This window comes from Terrapene carolina, unplaced genomic scaffold, assembly GCF_002925995.2.
Source record: "Terrapene carolina triunguis isolate 2854851 unplaced genomic scaffold, T_m_triunguis-2.0 Scaffold558, whole genome shotgun sequence".
NCBI classification, from domain to species: Eukaryota; Metazoa; Chordata; order Testudines; family Emydidae; genus Terrapene; species Terrapene triunguis.
In genome coordinates this window covers 11,604,997-11,631,320 of record NW_020664909.1, presented here as the reverse complement: position 1 = coordinate 11,631,320, position 26,324 = coordinate 11,604,997, and the positions used below count along the sequence as shown (strand labels likewise).

Below are 26,324 nucleotides of genomic sequence, written 5' to 3'. Positions count from 1 at the left end.
GATCAATAGTCTTTTCTGGCCTTACAATCTGAAGTTCCTTCCCCTTTCTGGATAACTTTCATCTGTAAATTCTATTTCATATTGTCCTACTTTAGTGCATTTACATCATAGGCACATTGCAAATCACTGTGGCTACAGTACTCTCTATCATACCATATTACTACTTGAATAACTTCATGTAGTGACCCAGGTCTATGCCTCTGTTTAGTACTGATTTCACTGTCTCTACACTTTATTTCTTGGATAACTCAAAGAAGGAAATCCACCTCTTTCCCATTACCTACTATATTATCTGGTACCTTCTTGTGTAATTTTTATCTTCTTATCAGCCTATGTTATAGAATCATAAATATATAGGGCTGGAAGAGACCTCAAGAGATCATCTAGTCCATTCCCTGGCATTGAGGCGAGACCAAGACCATCACTGCAGGTGTTGTCTAACTTCTTAAAAGCCCTTTATAACCTTTTCCACTGGATAACTATCTTTATAAGTAGGAAGTTTTTCCAAGATCTAACTTCAATCTCACTGGCTGCAAACTAAATCAGTTACTTCTTGTCCTATTGTCAGTGGACATTGAGAACAAATCCATCAGCATCTTCTTTATATCAGTCCATATCTGAAGACTCCTGATAAGTCTGCTTTTCTCAAGACTAAACATGTCCAGTTCTGAACGTTTTATCATTTTTGTTGCTCTCCTCTGAACTCCCTCCAGTTTGTCCACATCTTTCCGGAAGTACGGCTCCCAAAATTGGACATAGCACTGGAGTGGACCTAGCTGGAGTACTGAGTAGAGTGATACAATCACCTTCCATGTCTTACATAAGACACTTCCATTAATACACCGCAGAACATTAGCCTTTTTCCAACTCGTTCAAATTGTGATTTCACTATAACCCCCAGATCCTTTTCTACAGTACTGCTACATAGCTAGATATTCCCCATTTTGTATCTGCATATTTGATTTTTCCTTCTTAAGTGAAGTATTTCACACTCGTCTTTATTTAATTTTATCTTGTTGAATTCAGACCAAATTCTACAATTTATCAAGGTCATTTTAAATTCTAATCCTGTCCTCCAAAGTGCTTGCACACACACTCCCTACCCTACCCCCAAGCATAGTGTCATCTACAAATGTCAAAGTACACTCTCTGCTACAATCATTATCAAAATATTGACTAGTACTAGAACCAGCAGAGCCCCCTCAGAGCCTCCCCCCCCCATTAGATACAACCTCCCTTATAATTATTTCACGACTTTATCACATATCAAAGTTATAGACCAATCAGCCTAATTCCCTGGCTCCTCTTTGCTCTTCTTTTTAAACTACACACTATGTTTGCTCTTTTCCAGTTATCTGGGAACTCACCTGTCCTCCATGACTTTCTGAAGACAAAAATCACTAGATAAGCAACTAGTTGAAGCAAAGTAATGTAGGGTGAAATTCATGAGGCCCTGTCTACATCTAACTTACCTAAATGTTCTTTAACCTGTTTTTTCCATTTTCTAGCTTGCGTTCCTTCCCCCTTGTTATTGTTATTAATTGTGGTAAGCATTCACTCACAATTAACTTTTTTAGTAAAGACCGAAAATTGATATTAAGCACTGTAGCATTCTTGATGTCATCTAGGACTAGCTCTACTTCCTTTTTAAATAGTGGATCTATGCTTTCCTTGCTCACTCTTCTCCCCCTAAGGTATTTATAGAGCCTCTTCCTGTTGGGATTTTATGTCCCTTGCTAGGTGTAATTAATTTTGTGCCTTAGCTTTTCTGATTTTGTCCGTACACACTTGAGCTATTCTTTTGGACTTCACAATTTGTTCATGTTTCCACTTTCCCTAAGACTGGCTCTCTCTGGCTGTACGTATCTTTGCTTTTGTGTTGTTGTATGTGCCCGATGCATAATATTGTATCCAATACTTTTGCAATATTACTTCAGAGTAAAGTTTGTACTGTCTTCCTTTTTTCTTTGGAAAACGCCTGGCTTTACTTACTTGCACTCTTTGTATATCCAATGTCTTAATTCAGTTGAGTGATTTTATTCTGATGGGAGGGTTTATTCATTATTTGACTCAGGGAATGGACTGTGGACCATTGTCTCCATATTACTTTAAAGCAAATGAAGACAAATAACATGGAGTGACCTGATTCAGAACTGGAGAATTTTTTATTTAAATAAAGCCAAAGAGTCTAATGTTGGAATACTCCTTACCTGGCCAAAGGTTTTAAAACATAACATTGATAGCTCTGAACATGATTAAAAATAGAACAAAGATTCAAATATATATAAATAGATATAGAAGAGCACAGTCTGCAGGTGAGCAGTGATATGCCAGAAAAATCTAACAATATTTTCTAATTGGTTTAGAGGGAGCCAATATGCCAGTGTTCACTGAAACATATTGGAAATCAACTATTGTAAAGAAAAGGGTAAAATAAATTACATCTGGAGTGCATATGTAATGGGTGGGAGGAGAACAAAGAAAAAACACAAAAAACATACAATAATACCACAAGTACACTGTCAGTGATATGACAAATTTGGAACCAAGGAAGCTGCCTGAAACTTTCTGAAGAGTTTTAATCAGACAACCAGAAAAAAAAAAAAAAAAAAAAAAAAAAAATAAGCTTAAAAAATCAACCAAAAAAAAAAAATTAAAAACAAAAACAAACAAACAAACAAACAAAAAATCAAAGAGTAATTACATCTGTGGTTAATTTTGTAGGAAGATTACTAATTGACAAGGAAGCGTTTACAATAGCTGAAATCACTGGGATTAAATGTTCTCAGTCAGATAAACTAGGGTGCTCACTTTAAGATGTTCATTGCAGATGTGGTAAAGTGTAATTAGTTACTTTGGACACAGGTGTCCAATAAGAAAGTAAGCACACCTAAGCTGATGAGCTGGAAGGGCATGTGCAAATTCTTTCTGCTGGAAGGGCCCTTTCTGCTAAAAAGGAATCTCTGCATTCATTACAAATATCATCTCTAGGTCTTTTCCTTGGCAGGATTCCCTGGAAAAATGTAAGACAATATAAACTGATGCTAATGGAACCCTATGGTTGAAAGAAGCAAGCAGCTGGGCTTCACTGCCTGAATAAGAAGTGGTGCTTTGGGGTTGCTAGAGATCTAGTTTCACTCCACAGGTACTTTAAAGTTTAAAAAAAAAGACATTTTTATATAAAACAAACACAATGAAATAAAACAAAATTGTCATTATTTGCAAAACAAAATACACACACAAACCCATCCACAAACCCACAGAAGTCATGCAGGGTATCAAAGTGTCTAAATGGATAAATAAGTAAAAACATAACCTCTTAGTATAAGGGACCAATATATACACACTAAACTGCAAAACTATCCAATAATTTCATGTGTAATCAGAAATCCTCATTATTCCCCAAAATGTTTCTATTAGACAGTCATTTTTTCCATTAATGCAGCAGTAGGGTGCTCACTAAGCCAGTCTGTGTACAAGGGAGGAACTGCAGATTTCCATTTTTTCCAACAAACTCTTTTGGCCACTAAAATAGTTACTGCAATCTATTGCACAATGTTAACTGGTAATACCGACTCATTCTGCACCCTTAAAACATACGAGTTTGGAGAAGGAAAGATAGTGGCACTCAGTTTGAGAGAGCACTGAACCTGGCATTCCAGAACACATGCATTTTTGACAGGTATAGAGGATGGCAAAAGGTTGACATGTGACTGTTTGGTAACACACAGTGAGTGTTGGAGATGTAATCGACCCTTAAATGTTCTGGAGTCCAGTAGTCCCTTCTTAATAACTTGTTCTGGAAGAATCACAAGGATAAAGAACTTGAAGTATCTTTCACATTAAGCCAGATATCCTCCCAGGTTTCTGTTGAAATAGTAAGGGCTAAATTCTTTCTCCCTTTTTTTTTCTTTGCGACTGAGATTGAGAGATTATTACAAAGCAGTAAGACACCTTAATTCCTACAAAGTGATTTGTTTCCATATTTATTAACATGTTCTTCTAGAAGTGAGAGAGTTGAAAGAAACCAGTTCTTCCCTATCCTTTCCTGATTCCTTGAGCATTGACACTGAAGAAGGAACTGTGAAAAAGTGGTAGCTGATATTTGTTATGCATGTAATTGAATGAAGACCAGTCTATCATCTCATATTATATATATATATATATATATATATTTTTTTGGTACATCCTTTGGCTATCCAAACTGTCTTAAGTGTGGAGTTTGCCTTGATCCTGATACACAGGTTATCCCATAATGGTATGAGAAGAGAATTAGTAAAATCAGATTGCTTTAATTGTCTCAGCAGATTGCAGGATGGCGCATGTAGATTGGAAGACTGGATTTTTCCTCCAGGGTGGGGGTAGCCTCTTAAGGTATATACAAGAAGAGAGGAAATCAAACAGCAAGCTAAGCTTTTTTTCCTATCTCAAACCAGGCTGGTGTGTAAACACAGACACTGGAGGGGAACCACTTTACATTTGAAATGTTAGCTAGGTACAAATCTAGCAACCCCGTATCTCCAGTTTCTCAGGATTTTCTTTTAAGGAATTTGTGTGACAAGCAAGGCTATTTTTTATTCCATATAAACTGCATGATAATCCAATTAGTTGAGCAAAGAGTGAAGGAGGCTAATGATATAAGTCAATCTCGGGCAGATATTCATTTTGGGTAAATCTATTCTCCCCAGCAAGAAAAGAGGGAGGAGACACCACCTCTCTTCATCCTTGGAAACCTCTTAATATGTAGTCCGTATTTACAGAAACAAGATTTGTCCTAATGTTCCAAAAATTAACACTTAAGTTATTTCCTTGCATATTGAAAATGGAAAATGCTGAAACTGAAAGGATCTGATCTTTTGAATATATTCGTTGCTTGCGGATTTATTCAAGTTAATGCCAAAACTAGGGATCTCTCAAAAAAGTCAACTACATTCAATAATGATGGGATTGATGAGGCTAAAGTCTTCAAAAATGTCATCAGCATGTACACTGATTTTGTATGCTTTCCTGTTTATAGTCACACCTTCAGTGGCTGAGTGCTGACATATGTCCATTGCCAGTGCTTCAGGAGAGATTAGGGAGACGTGAGAGGAGGCAGACCTGCCGGTGTCCCTCTTTCTAGTTGAAATGTGGGAGAAATAATTTCCTTAGTTGATAGTGAAGTGAGGGGAGAGTTATAATATACCTGAATTGGGTCAGTGTATTGGTCCAAATCTGAATATTTTTAGGACAGCTATTAGATAAGGTTATTCAACCCTATCAAAGGCCTTCTCTGCATCTAGAGATAAAGCTATGGAGGGAACATCCGAGCTTGCTGGATATAGTGTTTTTTCTTGTATCAGCAGCAGCCAATCTTCCTTTAGAGAAACTAATCTAATCTACATGTATAATTGAAATCAATTAATTTTAAAGTATACCCCAAGTAATCATTCTACTAGCCATTCCCCGAAATCCTGACTGTGGCCCCATGCATAGCAGTATGATAAGGGTAGTTAGGGTGGGGCAAGAATTGGTGTCTCATAGGCTCAATCTGAAATTCTAGATCTGGCTCTACTCATTCACATTTTTTAGTGCTTTCTGTGGATGACATTGAACTAACTGCTGTTCACTCAAGCAACTACCGGGAATGTCAGGAACAGCTGTGACAAGAAAAACTTCCCCCTTGTGCTGCTCCCCCTGCTCCCCACCAGTATGGCGAAAAGTGCATAGGTAAGGAATTCCTTATTACCTCTCCATATGCATTTGACTATTCCAGCAGTGCACAGGACATATAATCTAGGATAATCTAGAAAGTAAGGATATTCTTGTGCTAAAGGCATTGGATTGTGACTTAGAGCTGGTGTTGAACCCTGATCTCCCAAGAGACTTCCTCTGTGACCTTGCACATGTCACTTAATATCCTGTACCTAAGTTTTCCTGGTCTCTAAAATAAGGATAGTACTTGGTCTCTCCCACCCTTTGTCTTGTCCATTAAAGTAAGCTCTTTAAGGCAGGGACTGCTCTTACTAATGTTTATGTACAGCACTTAGCACACTTGGGCCTTGATTTCTGGTGGGGGCATCTTGGCACTAAATTTAATATCATTAATAACAAAACTTCTGCTGCACAGTACAAGCCTAGCAATACATCCCCTCTCCCCAACAGAGCCTACATGCCCTGCTCAGAGATTAAAGACTTGGTACTCTGAGGGAGTCTGGACCCCACCCTCCCCATTTGCTCCCCCACCCCAACCTTACTACCACAGGAGAAACCTGTTCCTCCTTATTTAGGAGAGACTCACCTCCCACATTGCCAGCAGTTTGGACAGATCTACTCACTTCTCAATAATACAACTACCCACCCACCACCAGAAGGATCTGCTCTTGTGAGGAATAGCTGCCAGGTGACACTTAAAATAACCTCCATGTGGTGCTGGGGAGTTGGAAGTATGGTTGGTTGCAAGGGGTTGGAGTAAAGGATAGATAGATCCTTGGTAAGGAAGAACACAGAATTGATTATTTATGGAGAGGAAGTATTGCAACGAAGGATTTGTTTGCAGGAAGGGGGTGGGGGAAGTGTTGGAATGACTGATTTATTTCAAAATGAAGAGTATTTTATGCTGGACGTGTCGCATGTATCCCTGACTGAGGTAGAAAACATAGGTAGCCTATCATGAATACCACTCTCTAATTTAATGGAGACATCCTTTTTCAATCAGATGTCACCAAAATATCACTAAATAAAACTCAAAAAAGTCCCCTACAATTAGGTTTACACTGATAAGCATTCTCCAATCACTGAATCTTAAAATCATATTTCTGCCTGAACACAGTTTTAACCTTTTATTATTCCAAGCGACATCTATGATCAGTGTAATTATTAAACAAGCAGTTTTGTCAAATGCACAAACTAAGAGAAAAATAGTCAGTTTCACTCCCTGCTCCCCAGTCAGTGAATCATTTCCCCTATTTTAGTATCACTTCCTTAAAAAAATATTTTCTCTGAAGAAAATGTTATAGTAAATCCACACAACTTGATGGGGGGATCTTGGGACAGGTGTATGTGACTGAATGTACCCCTGTATTCACATCCAAACACACTATTGTAATAATCTTGTACAAAATATGCCTTGCAAGGCATCATTTGAAAACAAACAGCTCACTGGTCAACAATATCATAGTGAAATGTATGTAGGAACATTTGTAAAGTTATGAACATAAACTGAAGTTATGACTAAATTGTGCTTGCCAGAAAAGTCTGGGGGAGGGGGGATAATCTATTTCTCAAAGAGAAAAAAAGACAAACTGACACCTCTAGCCGGGTGTCAAAGATGATTGCAATCATTGGTCAAGTGGCATTCATTGGCAGTGAAGAGGGACAGGAACAGATTGATTTGCATTTTAACCACCATCCATGAGACTCCATGCCTCCATCCTCACAACTGGAAGGAACTTCATCTAGAGGTACCCCCCCAAAAATGCATTTTCAAGAGTGAGAGGACTATAAAAAGGGAGGTGCAAAAACCGTCCAGGTACTCTCTCTTTTTCACCTTTTGGACTTAATGAGAGATTTTGATTTGAAAATTTCATTCAGCAATGTTGCGGGAAAGCTGTGGTAAGGATTTAACCTTGAACCAAGCCAAGTCTTAGCTACTAGGAAGCATTTTATCTTTATTTCTCTTGTAACCATTTCTGACTTTAATACCTTGTACTTGTACTCACTTAATCTCTCTGTAGTTAAATAAACTTGTTTTATTTTTTAAGCAAAACTAATCCAGTGTTGTGTTTAATCTGAATTGTTGGGTAACTCCAGTTTAAAATAGCAAATTCTTGTATATTGACTCCTTACAGGGAAAAACAGACCTCTAATGTCTGAACTGCCCAGGAGAGGGCTGAGTAGGTGCATAACACATGTTTTTTGGAGAAAATCAGGGACTGGGAGTATGTTGAGGTCACCCTGCAGGTAATAGCCAAGGCTGGAGGAAGCCAGAGTGCTGCTGGCAGGCTGCAGCTATTCATAGGCACTCGGTGTGATCTGCAGCCTCTTTGGCTGTTTGTGAGGAGCCCAGGTTAGGAGCTACATCAGCAAAGCATTGTGAGCCACCCGAGGCTGCAGAGGGAAAAAAATACTGATTTTCATTTTAGTTTATTAGATGTCATTTTAGTGAGTTCCCCAAGTTTCTATAACCCTAAGAGGAGTATTAATGTACTAACAAGAGATGGATCTCATTCTAGAAAGCTCCAGGCAACTTACAAAAAAACCCTGCATACTGGATTTGAGCCTTTTGTTGCCAGTGTGATCATTTCACTTTTACATTATTATAGCTTAGTATATAAAGAGTTAAATCATAGTGTCAAACACAAAAATAGAAGTATTGAGAAAACATAAAACGTGCCCTTACAATAGCAAAAAGCTGACCTAATTAGGCTAGCTTCTCTCCCACCAATTAACTTTGAGTAGTCTCTTAAAGAGCTAAACAACAAGACATATAAAATGGATGTTAAATTCAGACTCATGGAAAGTCACATACAGCTAAACTGATATACTTCTGACTTTCTTCGAGATGAGTGTCTCTGAGGGTGCTCCACTCCAGGTGTCGGTGCGTCCCTGTGCCTTCGCTCGGAGATTTTTACAGCAGTAGTCATACCGGTCGTGCACGCGCAGAGCCTGCCCCCCCACTCTGAGTGTACCTTAATAGTACACGTGCGCAACTGGTCTCCTCAGTTCCTTCTCTACAACAGAGGCTACCCCAACTCCGAAGTAGAGGGCAGGAGGGTGGGTAGTGGAGAATCCACCGGGACACGCATCTCGAAGAACATCAGTTATTGAACAGGGTGAGTAACCTCCTCTTCTTCTTTAAGAGGTGTCCCTGCGGGTGCGCCACTCCAGCTGACTTAAAAGCAGTGTACCTCAAGGAGGTAGGGACTTCGGATTTGGTAAGAATGCGGTAGATAATACAGCTCTGCCTAATTGTGTATCAGAGAGAGGGCCTTGAGTAAGGGCATAATGCTTAATAAATGTGTGTTCAGAAGACCAAGTGGCTGCTTTGCAGATGTCAGCCAGAGGAACTTTGAGTAGAAAAGCCATGGAGGTAGCCACAGATCTAGTGTAGTGAGTTTTGACGCTGGCAGGAGGCGTAATTTTCTTTATCTGTTAGCACAGTTGGATACACTCAGAAATCCAGTTTGAAAGTCTCTGGGTAGAAATAGGTGTCCCTGTGGAGCGCTCTGCAATGGAGACAAAGAGTCTGGAAGAGTTCCGAAAGGGCTTGGTTCTATCCAGATAGAAGGACAATGCCCTGCATACATCTAATGTATACATTGTGGATTCAAAAGAGTTTGCATGTGGTTTAGGAAAGAAGGTTGGTAGGTGTATCAGCTCGTTGATGTGGAATGACGAATGCACCTTTGAAAGAAACTTGTGATGTAGTCGGAGGGTAACCTTGTCCTTGAAAAATAGTGTATACGGTGGGTCTGCCATGAGAGCTGCTATTTCTCCTGCCCATCTGGCAGAGGTGATTGTCACTAAGAATGTGGTTTTCATAGAGAGGTGTAAGAGGGAGCAAGTGGCTAGGGGCTCGAATGGTTGTTGAGTTAAGCAGGATAATACTAAGTGAAGGTCCCACGGAGGGGTAGGAGGTTTAATGTCCAAGTATAGGGATTGTAGCTCTTTAAGAAAACACTTGGTGATTGGATGAGAAAAAGCAGAGGTATCGTTGATCTTGTCATGAAAAGCTGTAATAGCAGCTAAGTGGACTTTGATGAAGCTGAAAGAAAGGTCCAATTGCTTGAGATCTAATAGGTAGTCAAGTATGAGTGGAAGAGGTGCAGCGAGTGTGGTCTCGAGGATAAGATGCCCACTGTGGTGGAAAGGGCATGGGTGGTGCCATCCAGGGGTTCACACACCACGAGGCAGGATCCTGAGAGTAGGACGAGGTAATTTTTCTATGACCTCTATTGATTGGGGTCTGAGGATCGGAGATTTCATATGGTGAAAACTCCCCCTGCAGACCTGCTTCCTCATCACTGGAGGAAGGCTGTGCGGACCCTGGCTAAGCATTTGGAGAGAAGTAGGCATTAAGTAGGGGTGACTGCAGGCTAGGTGACACCAGCAGGTCCCTTGACTGTATAAATTGTGGTGCTGGAGCTCCTCTGTGAGGTGTGGGCTGTGCAAGAGGAATCTGCTGTGAAGAAAAGTTCCTCTGCACCGGTGTCCTGAGCATTGTTTCACTGCCAGTCAGCTCAGCCGGTGTCGGGAGAGAAAGAATAGCCTGCGGGGGGTCAGGCATGTAAGCATGTGAAGTGGTGCCGAACGGTGCCATGAGAGAGGCAGGCAACTGGAAGCCTGAAGCCTCGGCACCGGAGCTTTGTGCTACCGCCGCAGCTGCAGGCGGGTTTCACGCGGCGCTGGAGGAGCCTAGCGCGTCAAAAGAACTCAACCGGGGAAGTGCCGTAAGGGAGGCTGTAGACCTGCCTGGAGAAGTCTGGTCCCATGAAGAACTGTTTGCGGGTGAGAGAGGGTGCCTTTTTTTGCAGTCTTCTTGTCTTTCTTTGAGATGGGGGGCTGTGGCCTGTAGCTGAGTCGGCACCCCGGGTCTGAAGCTGACCCTAGAGATTTCTGAAGTGGAAGCAGTTTTAATCTCAGCTTCCTGTCCTTACGTGCCCTGGATTTAAGTTTGCTGCAGTGGGCACATTTTTTGGGGGGGGATGTTGGACTCCCCCAAACATTTTATACATTTTGAATGGCCATCCGAAAGAGGGATGGCATCATTGCAATTAGAGCAGTGCTTAAAGCCTGGGGAGCCAGGCATGTCGGAAGCAGCTGCCTCTGACAGGAACAAAGAAAAAAAATATTTTTTTGTAGTTTTATAGAGTAAAGACAGGAAAATGTTATCTAATTACTACTGATAATAAACTAACAGGGAAGGTATATGAACGAAGGAAGAGAAAAGTCTCTAACGAGTCTGCTGAGCTCCATCTCAGGCCAGGGATGGTAGAGAAGGAACTGAGGAGACCGGTCGTGCACGCGTACTACTAAGGTACACTCAGAGCGTGTGTGCACGACCAGTACGAGTACTGCTGTAAAAATCTCCGAGTGAAGGTCCAGGGATGCACCAACACCTGGAGTGGAGCACCCACAGAAAGATCTTCTATGGGGTCTCAAGGGAATTTACATTCTCAGGGAAAATAATATCTAGATTGCACAGACAGGCCTCAGAGTACAGGGTAACTATATTAGGCTAGATCCATAACTCTGGATAAGAATATTCCGGACATGCAACATCTGTGATCATTTTGTAAAGGATTTAGGAGAACAGCTATTTTATTGAACTTAAATTTTAAAATCAATAAATACAAGGGAGTAATTTCTGGCTTAAGACAAAGAGAGACAAACACATGATGCTGAAGGCAGAATTTGGCCTTCAGTTCAAAAAAGTGTGGATATAAATAATCTATATATTGATGGAAATTCAGAATTGCAAACAAATACAATTGACAGATTACATGATGGACATGAAGGAGAGTATGTAGGGCATGTTCTTCAAAATTTCTGAGTGCTTATAAATGAGAAGGAGCTAGCAGTGATGGAAACTGTAATCCTTTTACCTGTATACAGGTATTCAAAAGTTATTTAAAACATAAGGAGTAAAGCAATACACTTTTGTTTTTAGCTTTAAAGATTAATTTCACAACCACTTTAAAAATAATTTGGTACCTTTGTATACAGTTTTTTCTATATTAACTTCTGAACTTAAAAAAACTCTATTAAAGTATACATGAATTTAAGTAATTCTAAGCATGGCAGCAGTCATAAAAGAATTAGCCGCCACCCATTTTAAGCAGCAATTTTGCATATATTTAAATTACTCTGCTGTGAATATTAGAATTCATAAAAACATATCTGTTATTCTACAAGGACATAGGATATTATATTCACTTCTCGATTATTCATGAAGGAGGTTTTCTATTTGCTCAGTTCCAGTGTTCACTTAGGCCTTGTCCACACTATCTCAGGCCTGGTCTACACTACGACTTTAATTCGGATTTAGCTGCGTTAATCCACACTACAGAGCCAGTTAATTCGAATTAAAGGGCGCTTTAAATCGATTTCTGTACTCCACCTCGACGAACGGAGTAGCGTCAAAATCGATTTTGTTAATTCGAATTAGGGTTAGTGTGGCCGCACACCACCGAATTAATGTGATTAAAATAAATGGGGTAGTGTGGCCGCACACCACCGAATTAATGTGGTTAAAAACCGAATTAATGTGCTTAGTGTGGCCGCGCACAATCGAATTTATACAACCTGTTTCCCAAATTCGAATTATCTAAATTCGGATTAATCCTGTAGTGTAGACATACCCTCAGTAAGTTGACCTAAGTTATGCTGCTCCAGCTACATGAATACATCATGCTACACCGATGGGAGACACTCTCCCATCATACCAGAGTCGACTGGAGAGTGCTTTGAGGTCGATTTAGCGGGTCTGCATCAGACCCACTAAATTGACCCCCGCTGCATCAATCACAGAAGTGTTGATCTCCAGTAAGTGTAGAAATGGCCTTAGTATCAGTGAATATCTATCACCACTTCTAGCACCTTAACTGCTCAAATTAACACTACACAGCAATTCAGTTTTCACCTAGCCAATGTTTTCCATTTCTTCAAGCTACCTCCACATAAATACTTTTGGAAAAGAGAACCTATCATAATTTTCTCAGTGACCTTTTTTTGTCAGATTCCCAAGAAAGATCATAGCATATCTTAAAAATAATGTGAACCCCATATATTTACAATTAATTCATATGTAAGCTCTTTGTATCAGAGAAATACTGCCAATTCCTAAGACTGACAAAGTAGAAGAAATTCCTCTGGCAAAACTTCAACGTATCTGTGATTTAAAAATGAGCTACAAAATTGAGAGTGGGAAGGGAACTTACATGATCAGCCAAAACAGACATTTTCTGATGGTTATTGTGTAAGTCATCTTTGTTGTTTCTTCCTGCTTGCATTTTAGATCTATTGTTGGTGGAACAATTGAAGCTTTCAAGAATGCATATGAAAAACCCATTGCTATTTAAAGGAAATGGTATCAGATCTTGCTTGTCTTATGCACACAAGTAATCCTGTTGACTTTAATGGGACTCATCATTTGACTAAGTTAAAAAGGTATTTGGCTCATATTGTAGCTTTCTTATCAGGATCTGAGCCGGTTTATTTTGTCCATAATTTCCAAAGAAAACCTTCAGAATTTAGGATTCAGGCTAGATGAGACTGCAAACAAAGTGTAAAATACCGAGATACATATTAACAGACTAAGAATCTTGTCTAAGAATACAAAGGACTGGAAAAGCCTGAAAAATGTAATCCATTATTTTGAAAACAGGCTGAGAATAAGAAATGTCACATTGCTTGGAGTCCCTGAGGGCAGACACTAGCAGCACTTTTAAAGAACAGATTATTAAGGTGCTGAGGATGGACAACTTTATTTCCTTCTAGAATGTGTTGCAAGAAAGAAAACCCCACAAAGAATGAATACAAAATACAATCGGTGCTCTATATCTCAGTTTGTTTCAGAAGTCAACACAGCACATGCATCATATACAGCAATTAAAAGATAATACCACCTAATATGAAAAGGAATGACACACAAGGCAAGAGATAGCTAAACTTAGGGCGTCCTTAGGATAAGGACCCAACATAAAAAAAGGACTTAATTGCTTCAGTATACTGTATCTTAATTAAAAGTGAAACTAAAAAGGATAGATGTGCTGTTAAGAGCATTGGATAGGTGGAAAGAGCAATACACCATTTGAAGTTCAGCCTCAAATATTTCTTAAGTGGTTACACTAAAAAAAGCACACCCTTCTTCCCCCTCCCAATCTGGCCACATCATCTCCAAGCATGCCAGCCATCTGCAAAGCTCAGAGGCCTACAAAGTACCCTGTGTCTCTTGTCATGTCAATCTATATTAACAATACCGTGCAATTGTGTAAAACATTATCTAGGATACTGAACTTTTGATTAAAAATGTCATATAGGAAAAAGCCACTTCACATAAATATATAAATTTTCTAAACTTTGATAGCTTTGTTTTCACTCTTTTACAATATTTTAATAGGCTTTCAGAATTAACAGCTGGAATCATGCCAGACAGTGGAGTCAAAAATGGCACTTTCATCACATAAATTGTTTCAAACTACTGTAATAAATGGATAAATTATTTTTTTCTATGAAATTTAAAGAAAGCTTGTTCCTGATTTAAAAACAGAAAAGATATTCATAACTTAATTACAAACCTCCAAATACAGACTTATGAGAAATCCTGACAGACCATTCCCTATAGAAGTAGCAGCTGATGGTACTGTAATATGTGCACATATTTACTTGCTATTCTTGGGGCTCTTAGTGTTAACTACAATTCAGATTCTTTATTTCACTATCCCAAAATCTTTTCCATTAGTACATACTGCAGGAAAGTATCCATTTAGCAGAACTAGTCCATTCTATTGTTGAAATGCCAGAATGCTGAATAAAAAGGACAACAAAAGCAAAATGAGAACTTGACTTACCCCATTTAAAGGATAGGTTTTCCATCCTAGTTCTCCAATTGCAGCTGTAGTATCAAGCAACACCACTAGAAATAAAAATATATGTATATATATTAGATATTTATTTGTTCTAGACATAGAAATAGAGCATGATAATTTAAATACCAGGCCTGCTTTCATTTGGCTAATTCTACCTCTACAACACTGGTTTAATCCTACTAAAGTCAATGTGGTTGCTTGGCTGTAACTACTAGTAGAATTTTAGCTTTGTGTTTACCTTTCATAGTTAAATCTCAGAAGATATGACTAATTATATGAAAATTCAATCTTTTCCTACAGTGTAATTTAAAAGTGTATTACTCCATCGTGGTGTCCAGTGGTTATAACTAGATATGCCTGAATGAGGAAACCCAGTTCCAGACGCCACCTGGAAATTTGGGAAAGTTTTCATTCAGATGTGTTTCTGGATTCAAGCTTTGTGAACTTTAAAAATGAAGAAAAGCAGAGTTTAAGTCATTTCCACATTTTAAAGTTAAATGTAATTGGGGTAAAATGCTAAGAAATAATACAATCAATCAATATAATACCACCACCATTTAGCTCTAACATAGCACTTTTCACTGGTACATCTCAAAAGCACTTTATAAAGGTCATTATCACCATTTTATATGTCATCATTTGTAACTGAATCTGTAGAACAATAACAAAACAACTAGAGAGTCTGACTATAATTAGTTTTGCTAGTCTATTTGGATTAAGTGCTAAAAGATACTATCATTTCTAAAATGTTGTATACTGTGAATCGTTTGCAATTTTCATGTATAATTTTTATTATATGACACGGGGTTTGGATATCATTACACTGACAAAGGTAATAAAAACATTTTTTTCTAAAAGATTTTTGGGTTTATATGTGTTCAAATAAAAAAGCATAGCAAACTGGGTTTCTTTCCTGTCTTAATTATGCAAAAACCATACCACACACAATTCAGAACTTGTAAAACTGTCAGTAAATTCAGTATCTTGTGATGTGCCAGATTGTACCAGTACTAATCAAACAGTTATGTTTGACCTTATGGTCCCATATCAGAATCATCAGCTATGATTGAGATATAAAGTTCATTGTGGACTAGCACTATTATTTCTATTTCCCCAGTTATGGTGTTTTTTAAAAAGTATCAACCAGGTTTCTGAGGAGAATATTTTTTTAAGTTGCATCCTACAGTTCTCCCTCTCACACACACACGGTGAACAGCCAGCCTAGCTCTTTCACAAGTACCATTTTACTTTTCAACAGCAAGATCAAAGTTGAGGTACTTATAAGATACTGTCCTGGTAATATTGGGTTGTTGTTACTTTCATCACACAAGAAGGTAAGAGTTACGCTTGTTGCTACACCCATGGCTCAGAGCAGATGAAGTTCACACCCCTGAACAGCTAGCAAGGAAATGAACTATGCACCACTCATGTCTTATTTATTTGTGGTAACAACCCCATGGTTCTCATGATTTGCCAGCTGTTCTAAAGGGACAGTCCCTACCTCAAGCCGTTCACAGACTAAGCAGGTACAAAGAGTCAGCAAGAGGGAGTAACCTTTACTTCAGTTGGACAATACCCTTGAGTTTGAACTAATTTCTTGAGTAATGGTTTCTGGGATCAAACAGAGCTATATATGTAATGAGTATCAACTTTTCAACACTAGAGTATATTAATAATTGAAATTATGATACATTTAGATTTACATCTTTGTAAGACAGATACATTTGTTTTTACAATAATTGCCATCACATAATCGAGTTCTGATAAAAAAAAAAAAAAACTTTCTGTCAGGGGCACAAATAAATAAGGTGTGAGCCTCCCCCAGCAGAACCCGAAGTACTAATTAAATAGTAATCCCTCAGAGGCTCTAGAAAGGTCCCAAACCATCACCCACTGAATTCAAGAATTGGATGAGGCTCAAAACTACTAGCGAGAGTTACACACACAAACACACACACACACACACACACACACACACCAGCTGTGTTAACTTTAAATATCATTAGTGAAAAAAGATCAACAACTAAATAACCAAAAAATAAAGTCCGGAAAAAAAACCAAAAATTGTCAAACAGAAAAGGAAAAAATATAAACATGTAGTAGTTGACAGTATTAGACTATCACTAGAATAGTAAAATAAAGATAAAAACCAAAACTAGGACATAAATGAATAGAGTAACACTGAACAAAATTTTTTTTTGAAAAAAATTACCAATTACAAATACAAAAAGCTGTAGAGGTATTGGCAAGTCAAACTTAATGTTTTAGTAATTTTCCCTATATGATGACGTCAGAGGATTTAACCATTAGCAGTCCATTAGCTTATCCCCAATATCGCTAAGCAAAATGGATCATCCACATGTTATCTGCTTCCCAAGTGGAAACTTTTGTGGCACTGTCTGCCAGGAAGGCCCTCTGAAGGACTAGCATCCATGCAAAGAAGGAGTGGGAAGAGAAGGCACATTTACCTATTTGTCTAAATTTTTTCTCTAACTCAATTTTGCTCAGTTTTCCTTAACTTTGACAAATTAGATCTTTTCCTCTGTTTGCCTGTATCAAATGCAGTCAGATCATGATCACTGGTCCATAAGCAACAACCAACTTCTAGTCCACCGATGAATTCATTTTCAATCAGTCATGAGGTCCAAAATTGATTTTCATTGTACTGGGGGCAATACTTTGTGTTAGAAAATTTACTACCAGCTGCATTAGATCTCCAGCATGTGTCTTTGCAATGGAAGTCCCCCATAATATATTTTTTCTTTCCACACATTCCAGGCAGGTACTTAAGGAGTAACCCATCCTGTTCTCTGGTTTGATTTGGTTGTTTGTTACAAACACCTATCAGTACCCCTTCCTGGACTGTGTTAGTTAGCACATTGACCCATATGCATTCAAAATCTTGTGGTTCTGAGTTACTGATAATGGTGTATTTAATGTAGAGTGTCTCTCAATGTAGAGGTCCAGTTCCAGCACATCATCTTTTACCAACTCTAAGCAGGTTATATAATCAATGATATAACCAATGATTTTAATTCCAATCATGCAAGTCATCCCACCGGGTTTCAGTAATGCCAATTACATCTTTAATGAGAATTTTCAATCCTTCTTGCTTGTTACTCAGACTCCTAGTACTGGTATATAGGCAACTGAAAAATTTCTTATCTTTTCTTTCCACACAAGTAGAATCTGTTCATGACACCAATTTTGAGTTTGTACTTCATTTATCTCATAGCACATACCCATTTTGAGGTTTGTTTAATATCCTCATGGCTACTCTGGTTAACCTTCAAATTAGAATATTCACCCCTAACCTGAGATACATGTATCATCTGTCCTACTGGAATGTGTCTTGATTTTCCCCAAACCAAAACCTTCAGTTTCACACCAGTCACACAGCCAACAGTTCACCTCCAGTATTTACTGCCTTTTCTTTTCCCTTACTTGTGGGACCTGAAGAATCACCAAGAAATCATTTGGACTTTCCTCTTCTTCAGCTCCCTTTCAAGATTCCTGAAGTCTTCTATAATCTGTGTAGTTCCAGGTCACTTGTTCCAATAGGTATCAGCAGTGGAATCTATTGGAAAACTTCATAATTCCATCCAATCTTCCAGTTACATGTTGTATTTTTGCTCCAGGAGGACAGAACAGAGTCCTGTTGTCCTTGTGTCCTTTGCTGAATTGTCTGCCCACTTATCTTAAAATAGATTTACCAATGACAAGTATTTACTTTCTTAGGGTGGCTGAAGAATCTCTCCATGGCTGCTTGCTTCATATCACAAGGACACCCCCCTCCCCCGAATATCTTCCCTGTAGCTTTTTGCTCTCTTCACCCAGAAAGAAGTTCCTTAGTAGTAGACTCACAGAGGCCTGATCTACACTATGACTTTAATTCGGATTTGGCAGCGTTAAATCGAATTAAGCCTGCACCCGTCCACACAACGAAGCCATTTATTTCAAAATAAAAGGCTCTTAAAATCAATTTCTGTACTCCACCCCGACGAGCGGAGTAGCGCCAAAATCGATATTGTCATTTCGAATTAGGGTTAGTGTGGCCGCAATTCGATGGTATTGGCCTCCGGGAGCTATCCCACAGTGCACCATTGTGACCGCTCTGGACAGCAATCTGAACTCGGATGCACTGGCCAGGTAGACAGGAAAAGCCCCGCGAACATGTGAATTTCATTTCCTGTTTGCCCAGCACAGGAGAGCACAGGTGACCACAGAGAGCTCATCAGCACAGGTAACCATGCAGGCCGATAATCGAAAAAGAGCACCAGCATGGACCGTACGGGAGGTACTGGATCTGATCGCTATATGGGGAGAGGATTCAGTGCTAGCAGAACTTCGTTCGAAAAGACGAAATGCCAAAACTTTTGAAAAAATCTCCAAGGGCATGATGGAGAGAGGCCACAATAGGGACTCAGATCAGTGCCGCGTGAAAGTCAAGGAGCTCAGACAAGCCTATCAAAAAACAAAGGAGGCAAACGGTCGCTCCGGGTCAGAGCCGCGGACATGCCACTTCTACGCCGAGCTGCATGCAGTTCTAGGGGGGGCCGCCACCACTACCCCACCTCTGACCGTGGATTCCGAGGCGGGGATAATCTCATCAGCTACACCTGAGGATTCTGTGGACGGGGAAGGAGGAGGAGGAGGAGGAGGAGGAGGAGGATGAGCTTGCGGAGAGCACACAGCACTCCGTTCTCCCCAACAGCCAGGATCTTTTTCTCAGCCTGACTGAAGTACCCTCCCAACCCTCCCAAGCCAGTATCCAAGGCCATGACCCAATGGAAGGGACCTCAGGTGAGTCTACCTTTTAAAATATAAAACTTGTTTTAAAAGCAAGCATTTTTTAATGATTACTTTGCCCTGAGGACTTGGGATGCATTCGCAGCCAGTACAGCTACTAGAAAAGTCTGTTAATGTGTCTGGGGATGGAGCGGAAATCCTCCAGGGACATCTCCATGAAGCTCTCCTGGAGGTACTCCAAAAGCCTTGCCACAAGGTTTCTGAGCAGTGCAGCCTTATTCCGTCCTCCATGGTAGGACACTTGACCGCGCCATGCTAGTAGCAAGTAATCTGGTATCATTGCATGACAAAGCCTAGCAGCGTATGGTCCCGGTGTTTGCTGGCATTCAAGCAACATCCGTTCTTTATCTCACTGTGTAATCCTCAGGAGAGTGATATCGCTCATGGTAACCTGGTTGAAATATGGGAATTTAATTAAGGGAACAGAGGTGGCCGTTCCTACTGGGCTGTTTGCCTGTGGCTGAAAAGAAATCCTTCTCTGCAGTTAGCCAAGCACGCGCGGCGGGGGGGGATTGGCCCTGAGCTTTTCGTGTTTGGCTAGCAGGGATCTTCCCTGATACCAGCCACGCGGTGGGGGGAGGAATAAAGCGATCATCCCAGAGAATTGGATGGGGGGGGGTTAGTTTGTTTTCTGCTGCTGAAGGTTAACAGGAAAACCGCAGCAGTCAATGGGCTTTGCTTGGTATGTGGGAAAGGAGGGCGCAGAAGCCGAAAGACAATGGCTTACCATGGCCGCATGCAAGCCGAATTCTGTTGCAAGGACCTGCGTCTGTGATCTCTAACACCAAAGCCACAGGCACTCAATATTAAGATGGAAAATGCGACCTTGTACTGAAATCACATGTGCTATATAATGTGTATAGTGTTGTTCACCATGAAAGAGTATAAGCATTGTTCTGTAAAATGTATCATTTTTAAAACTTCTCTCCTTTTTTTCAACCCTCCCTCCAGCAGCTGCAAATTTTTCAAGCCTCCCTCCTCCGTCCCGAAGGCTATCTCAGATAAGGCGGCAGAGAAAGAGGACGCGAGACGAGATGTTCTCGGAAATAATGGAATGCACCCGCAATGAAAGAGCACATTTGAATGAGTGGAAGGACACGGTATCTAAAATACAGGAAAGATGCCAGTGAACGTGAGGTCATGAGGGACGCTCAAGATGAGAGGTGGCAGGCTGCAACGCTGGGGCTGCTGCGTGATCAAACGGACATGCTCCGGCGTCTGGTGGAGCTTCAGGAACGGCAGCAGGATAACAGAGTGCCACTGCAGCCGCTGTATAACCTTCCTCCCCCCTCACCATGTTCCATAGCCTCCTCACCCAGACGTGTAAGAACGTGGAGGGGGAGGCTCCGTGCACCTTCCCACTCCACCCCAGTGGACAGCCCAACCAAAAGGCTGTCATTATATTGAATTTTTTCAGTGGCCTTTTACTTCCCTCCTATCCTCCTCCCAAACCTCACCCAGGTTACCTTGTCGGTTCTCTCCCTATGTTTATAATCAATTAATAAAGAATACATGATTTTTAAACGATAGTGACTTTATTTCCTTTAAAAGCAAGCTGTGATTTAAGGGGGGAGGGTGGTTTGCTTACAGGAAATGAGTCAATCAAGGGGGCGGGTTTTCAACGAACAGAACTTTCACACCATAGCCTGGCCAGTCATGAAACTGGCTTTCAAAGCTTCTCTGATGCGCAGCGCTTCCTGGTGTGATCTTCTAATCGTCCTGGTGTCTGGCTGCGCATAATCAGCAGCCAGGCGATTTGCCTCAGCCTCCCACCCCGCCATAAAGGTCTCCCCCTTACTCTCTCAGAGATTGTGGAGCACACAGCAAGCAGCAATAACAATGGGGATATTGGTTTGGCTGAGGTCTGAGTGAGTCAGTAACGAGCGCCAGCGACCTTTTAAACGTCCAAATGCACATTCTACCACCATTCTGCACTTGCTGCAGCCGTTTAAACAGAGTAGTGTTCCTGAAGACGCGAGCGTCATGTACCCTTCCCGGCCAGCCCACGTTGATGTTGGTGAAACGTCCCTTGTGATCCACAAGTGCTTACAGCACCACTGAAAAGTACCCCTTGCGGTTTACGTACTGGGTACCCTGGTGCTCCGGTGCCAAGATAGGGATATGGGTTCCATCTATCGCCCCACCACAGTTAGGGAATCCCATTGCAGCAAAGCCATCCACTATGACCTGCACATTTCCCAGAGTCACTACCTTTTGTAGCAGCAGCTCAGTGATTGCTTTGGCTACTTGCATCACAGCAGCCCCCACAGTAGATTTGCCCACTCCAAATTGATTCCCGACTGACCGGTAGCTGTCTGGCGTTGCAAGCTTCCACAGGGCTATCGCCACTCGCTTCTCAACTGGGAGGGCTGCTCTCATCGTGATATTCTGGCGCTTCAGGGCAGGGGAAAGCAAGTCACAAAGTTCCATGAAAGTGCCCTTACGCATGCGAAAGTTTCGCAGCCACTGGGAATCGTCCCACACCTGCAACACTATGCGGTCCCACCAGTCTGTGCTTGTTTCCCGGGCCCAGAATTGGCGTTCCACGGCTATAACCTGCCCCATTAACAGCATGATCTCCAAAGCGCCGGGACCCGCGGTTTGGTAGAATTCCATGTCCATGTCCTCATCACTCTCGCCGCCGCGCTGCCATAGCCTACTCCTCGCCGCCTGGTTTTGCAGGTTCTGGTTCAGCATAAACTGCACGATAACGCGCGAGGTGTTTACAATGTTCATGACTGCTGTCTTGAGCTGAGCGGGCTCTATGATTGCCGTGGTATGGCGTCTGCACTGTTCACCCAGGAAAAAGGCGCGAAACGGTTGTCTGCCATTGCTTCCCTGGAGAGGGGGGAGGATGTACCCAGAACCACCCGTGACAATGTTTTTGGCCCCATCAGGCATTGGGATCTCAACCCAGAATTCCAATGGGCGGAGGAGACTGCGGGAACTATGGGATAGCTATGGGATAGCTACCCACAGTGCAACGCTCCGGAAATCGACGCTAGCCCCGGTACATGGACGCACACCGCCAAATTAATGTGCTTAGTGTGGCCGCATACATTCGACTTTATACAATCTGTTTCCAAAATTTGAATTATATAAATTCAGATTAATCCCGTAGTGTAGACATACCCTAAGTATCAGATAACAATTCCATACTTCTAGCTGGGTTGAGCACCTCCTGGTTCTCTTTTCCCTTCTGGAAATAAGTCACTATTCCGCTTCTTCAATTTCTGTGCTTTGCAGTTCCCATTTCACTGCCCCCCATGTGGTATCTGTGGCAATGATTTCAGTGTCTGGTTGTTCAAAAAGTCCATGTTTTCTTGGATGTTGTGTGCTGTTGAAACTTGCATTTCCAGATCATGTATCTTTCTAGTCCCCCCTGCTCATGGTTGCTTTGATCATGTGGGGGGTTGCTTCTTCTCTTGACTCATCCCTCTGGCCAAATCACTTTAAATTTTCTCCCCTGCCAGGGTACCCATGCAATTGCTGGATCAGGGCCCATTTGAAGTACTACAAGACTTTAAGACTTTTGCCTTTTTAAATACCCTGCAAAAATTGAAGCTCCAAGTGTTGAAGGTCAAGAACTTGGATGGGTTTATGATTTTCAGGAAGGGGCAGCCCTGGCATAAATAAAAGTCTATTCTTATGTTCTGTTCACTACTTTGTAGTTTATTTTTAAATAAATGTATTTAAAAGAGCACTTTTTAAATAAAAATAGCATACACAAAGGATTTTTTTTTTTTAAGAAAAGTCAGAAACATAGTCAGCTTTAAAGATGAAGCATGGATACTTCAATGGCTTTTTGTTTTGTTTTTTTAGTGAAGAGAAGTCTGCTGCTGTCTGAACTCTAAGAAGCATACTGGACAGAATTCATCCTTGACGTAGCCTCAGTGATCTAAGTAGAATTGCACCTGAGCCTGATTTAGACCAATATATTTACCCACTAAATATAAAACTGAGTGTTCAACCAGTTTCCCTCTCCCCCTCTGCATCTTGTCGCCCTCTTCCCCAAGAGAGCCGGGGTTCCAAAACAGCCCATCCATCTCCTAGGAAGCTACTCTGGACAGTGGGCTAGTATAGAAGCCATAGTCCCTTCATGATATTTACATGGGTGTTAGGCTCATTAGGTTTATGTAATTGTGATATTAATATTCCTGCCCTGTCTGATGCATCCGTCTATAACTTTAACATCTTCCTTCCCAGCATCAGGAGCCTGTCCATATGGCCATGTTACTGGTGGTTGCATTTATGAAGAGGCTCAAGTGGGAGCAGCTGTCCCCATGTGACACCCACTGTACCAGCATAACTTTTACCCAGCACACGTCTTTTTCCAAAATCACAAGTTTAAGCCCTGTAACACTCAGTCATGCAAATATTCCAAAGATAGGGAAACAATCAAATGAATGATCAGTTATTGACATACAATACCAGTAAGTTTAAAGAAATTAGGAGCTTGCCCAACCATGCAGTTTTCGTATTTGATTTTATGTGATGCCAACACACACCTTGGGTGTCATCTCTGTACATTCATATGGGCCAAAGGAATGCAAGTACGCTTTGAAAGTGTACTTGCTATGCAGAAATCTTTGATAATAAACTTGCACTGAACTCTTTTTGGGTTAATAGTTGCAATAAGCCTACCAAGAGTTAGTTTTTTATCTATAATTTTTACTACTGTGAAAACTTTTGCCAGAAGAAACCAGTACACATTATGTTTTCAAGAATCCCAAATTACTCCCTGCTTTTCCAAAAAAGACTAATTCATAAGCGTAACAAAATTGTAAAAGAGGATTGCAAAAAATCATATTAACACAGAAAGACAGTCAGCCTGTTAACTTGTGGATTGCATCTGCATTTTCAAGCTTTCCCTGGGGGTGCAAAGGAGGAAAAATAAAGTGGGAGGATAAATTCTTGCTGGGCCTGGCACATGACACAAAGCTCCTGGGGCATTAGGCCTCACATGGTATGTAGTTAGATTGCTGCATACCAGAAGATGGGGGATATCTGGTACATGAACACAAAAGGGACTAATTCCTAATCGTGTAACAAGCACCCGGATTGGATACCAACAGGATCTGAAGATAGAAACCTCAGCCGGACAGCACAGGACTCTATCATTTGAGCTAAAGAAGTAATTCCCTTAGCTGGTATAAGTAAATTGTTATCCTTTAGTAGGCTATTCAGGAAATTAAGTTTAGGATGAGAAAATATGTTCTCTGAAACAATGTTTTGTCTTAGTAATAAAAACTGAGTGAATAGCTAAGATATTCCTTTGTGGCCTTCATAGTGCTGTGTTGATTTCTGTTAAGCTAATATAGACCACAAGCCCAGAAACTAATACCACAAAACAGCCTGTGTCTTATGACTTGTTCTTTTCAAAACTTCTGGTCTCCAGCGTGGGATTTAATGAGGCCAATAGCTATATCTGATATGAACATGAGTTCAAAATCATTGTAATGAAGCCATTTTCCCTGCAGAAAAAAATTGGTTGTCACCAACTCTAGTTGACTTGCTAATCACGGTTATGTTCACTTCAACAATGGGCTACTGGACAGATTTTTGTAAAGTGAACACGAGTATCTGAATTTTGTCAGCATCGTTTATAAATTTGAGTGCATTTCTATTAGGAAAATTAGAAACAAGTGAATTATGGACAAAGTTTTTCCAATAAATTTGTAAGGCTAAAAATATTCACTGTCTTTGAACTCAATCCAATCCAATTTGGGGTTGGGAAGGAATTTTCTCCTGGTCAGATAGGCAGAAACCCTGGGAATTTTTATGCCTTCCTTTGTAGCATGGGTCACTTGCCAGTTTAAACTAGATTAAATTGTGGATTGTCTGTAACTTGAAGTCTTTAAATCAAGATTTGAGGATTCAGTATCTCAGCTACACATTATGGGTCCATTAAAGGAGTTAGTGGGTGAAGTTCTGTGGCCTGTAATGTGCAGGAGGCCAGAGTACATTATCATGATGGTGTCTTCTGGCCGAAAAGTGTAGGAGATTGGGACATGTTGCTGTGTCATCATCAGTCAGATTTAACATTCTTCTAGTTGATTTTAACCTTGTGTACTCTCCATTCATATTTGCATTTGTATTATAATATTTTATTTCAAACATTAAAGCTATTTGAATAAAAATTAACATGACATGACTAATTTTTAAAACCATTTTAGTTCTGACAGAAATATAATTGAGAAACCAAACAATATTAAACTTTAATATAAACAGGTAAAATGTGTTTAATGTTTTTCAGAGTGTGTGTTCCTGTGCTCTTCCTTTAATTAAAAGCCAAGCAAAAGAATCTGAACTAGTTACATTTATTCACTGACACTTCCAGAGCGGTTGCCTCGTCTCCACTTGTTTTCTAGGGGATCCTCCCTACTCAAGAGAGTGCTTCAGATAACTTCCCACCAAATTCCTTATAGGGCTTACAGAAGGAGGTAGTGAATATCCCAATGGCGTGCTCTCTCCTCATTGCACATGTGACCCCAAAGAGGGCTCTCCATGGGGTTCCAAGAGGGTGTTAATTGGTGCCGCACAGGTGGCTGTTGCTATCACCATATGCATGACTGCAGAGGTCTACCAGAGTGTCCCCATTCAAGAATGAGCAAATGGTCATGAGCACTTCATGCACCTTGAGCTGAGTTGCAATCAAGAGGTCTCCGTGCTGATTAGTAGATAACCTTCATTCTCAATGTTACAGTAACTGATCAGTAGCTGTAGGCAGCTCTTCAGTTCTCTTTACACTTATTCCTCTGAACTGTTTGCATCATGGTAGCTCATTTCAATATTTACCCTCTGACACTGGTCCCTTTGGTACCCACACAGATTGCTTTTATTGTAGCAAATAGATTTTAAGTCCATTTCAACTGACCTCTTACAGCCTCCATTTATTGCCAGCGTATATGAAGGCTAATTAATACTATTTATTTACTTTTTTGG

The 26,324-nt window shown here is 40.6% G+C and overlaps 1 protein-coding gene across 2 annotated transcripts in view; it reads right to left on the bottom strand.

Moving 5' to 3' along the window:
- EPHA6 (EPH receptor A6) overlaps positions 1-26,324 on the bottom strand; it is an 858,706-nt gene that overhangs the window by 803,263 nt on the left and 29,119 nt on the right. For both annotated transcript variants that reach the window (XM_026659017.1, XM_026659018.1), the window contains exon 2: positions 14,553-14,617. In XM_026659017.1, the coding sequence (XP_026514802.1) occupies positions 14,553-14,617 (65 nt within the window). The remainder of the gene's footprint in view (positions 1-14,552; positions 14,618-26,324) is intronic.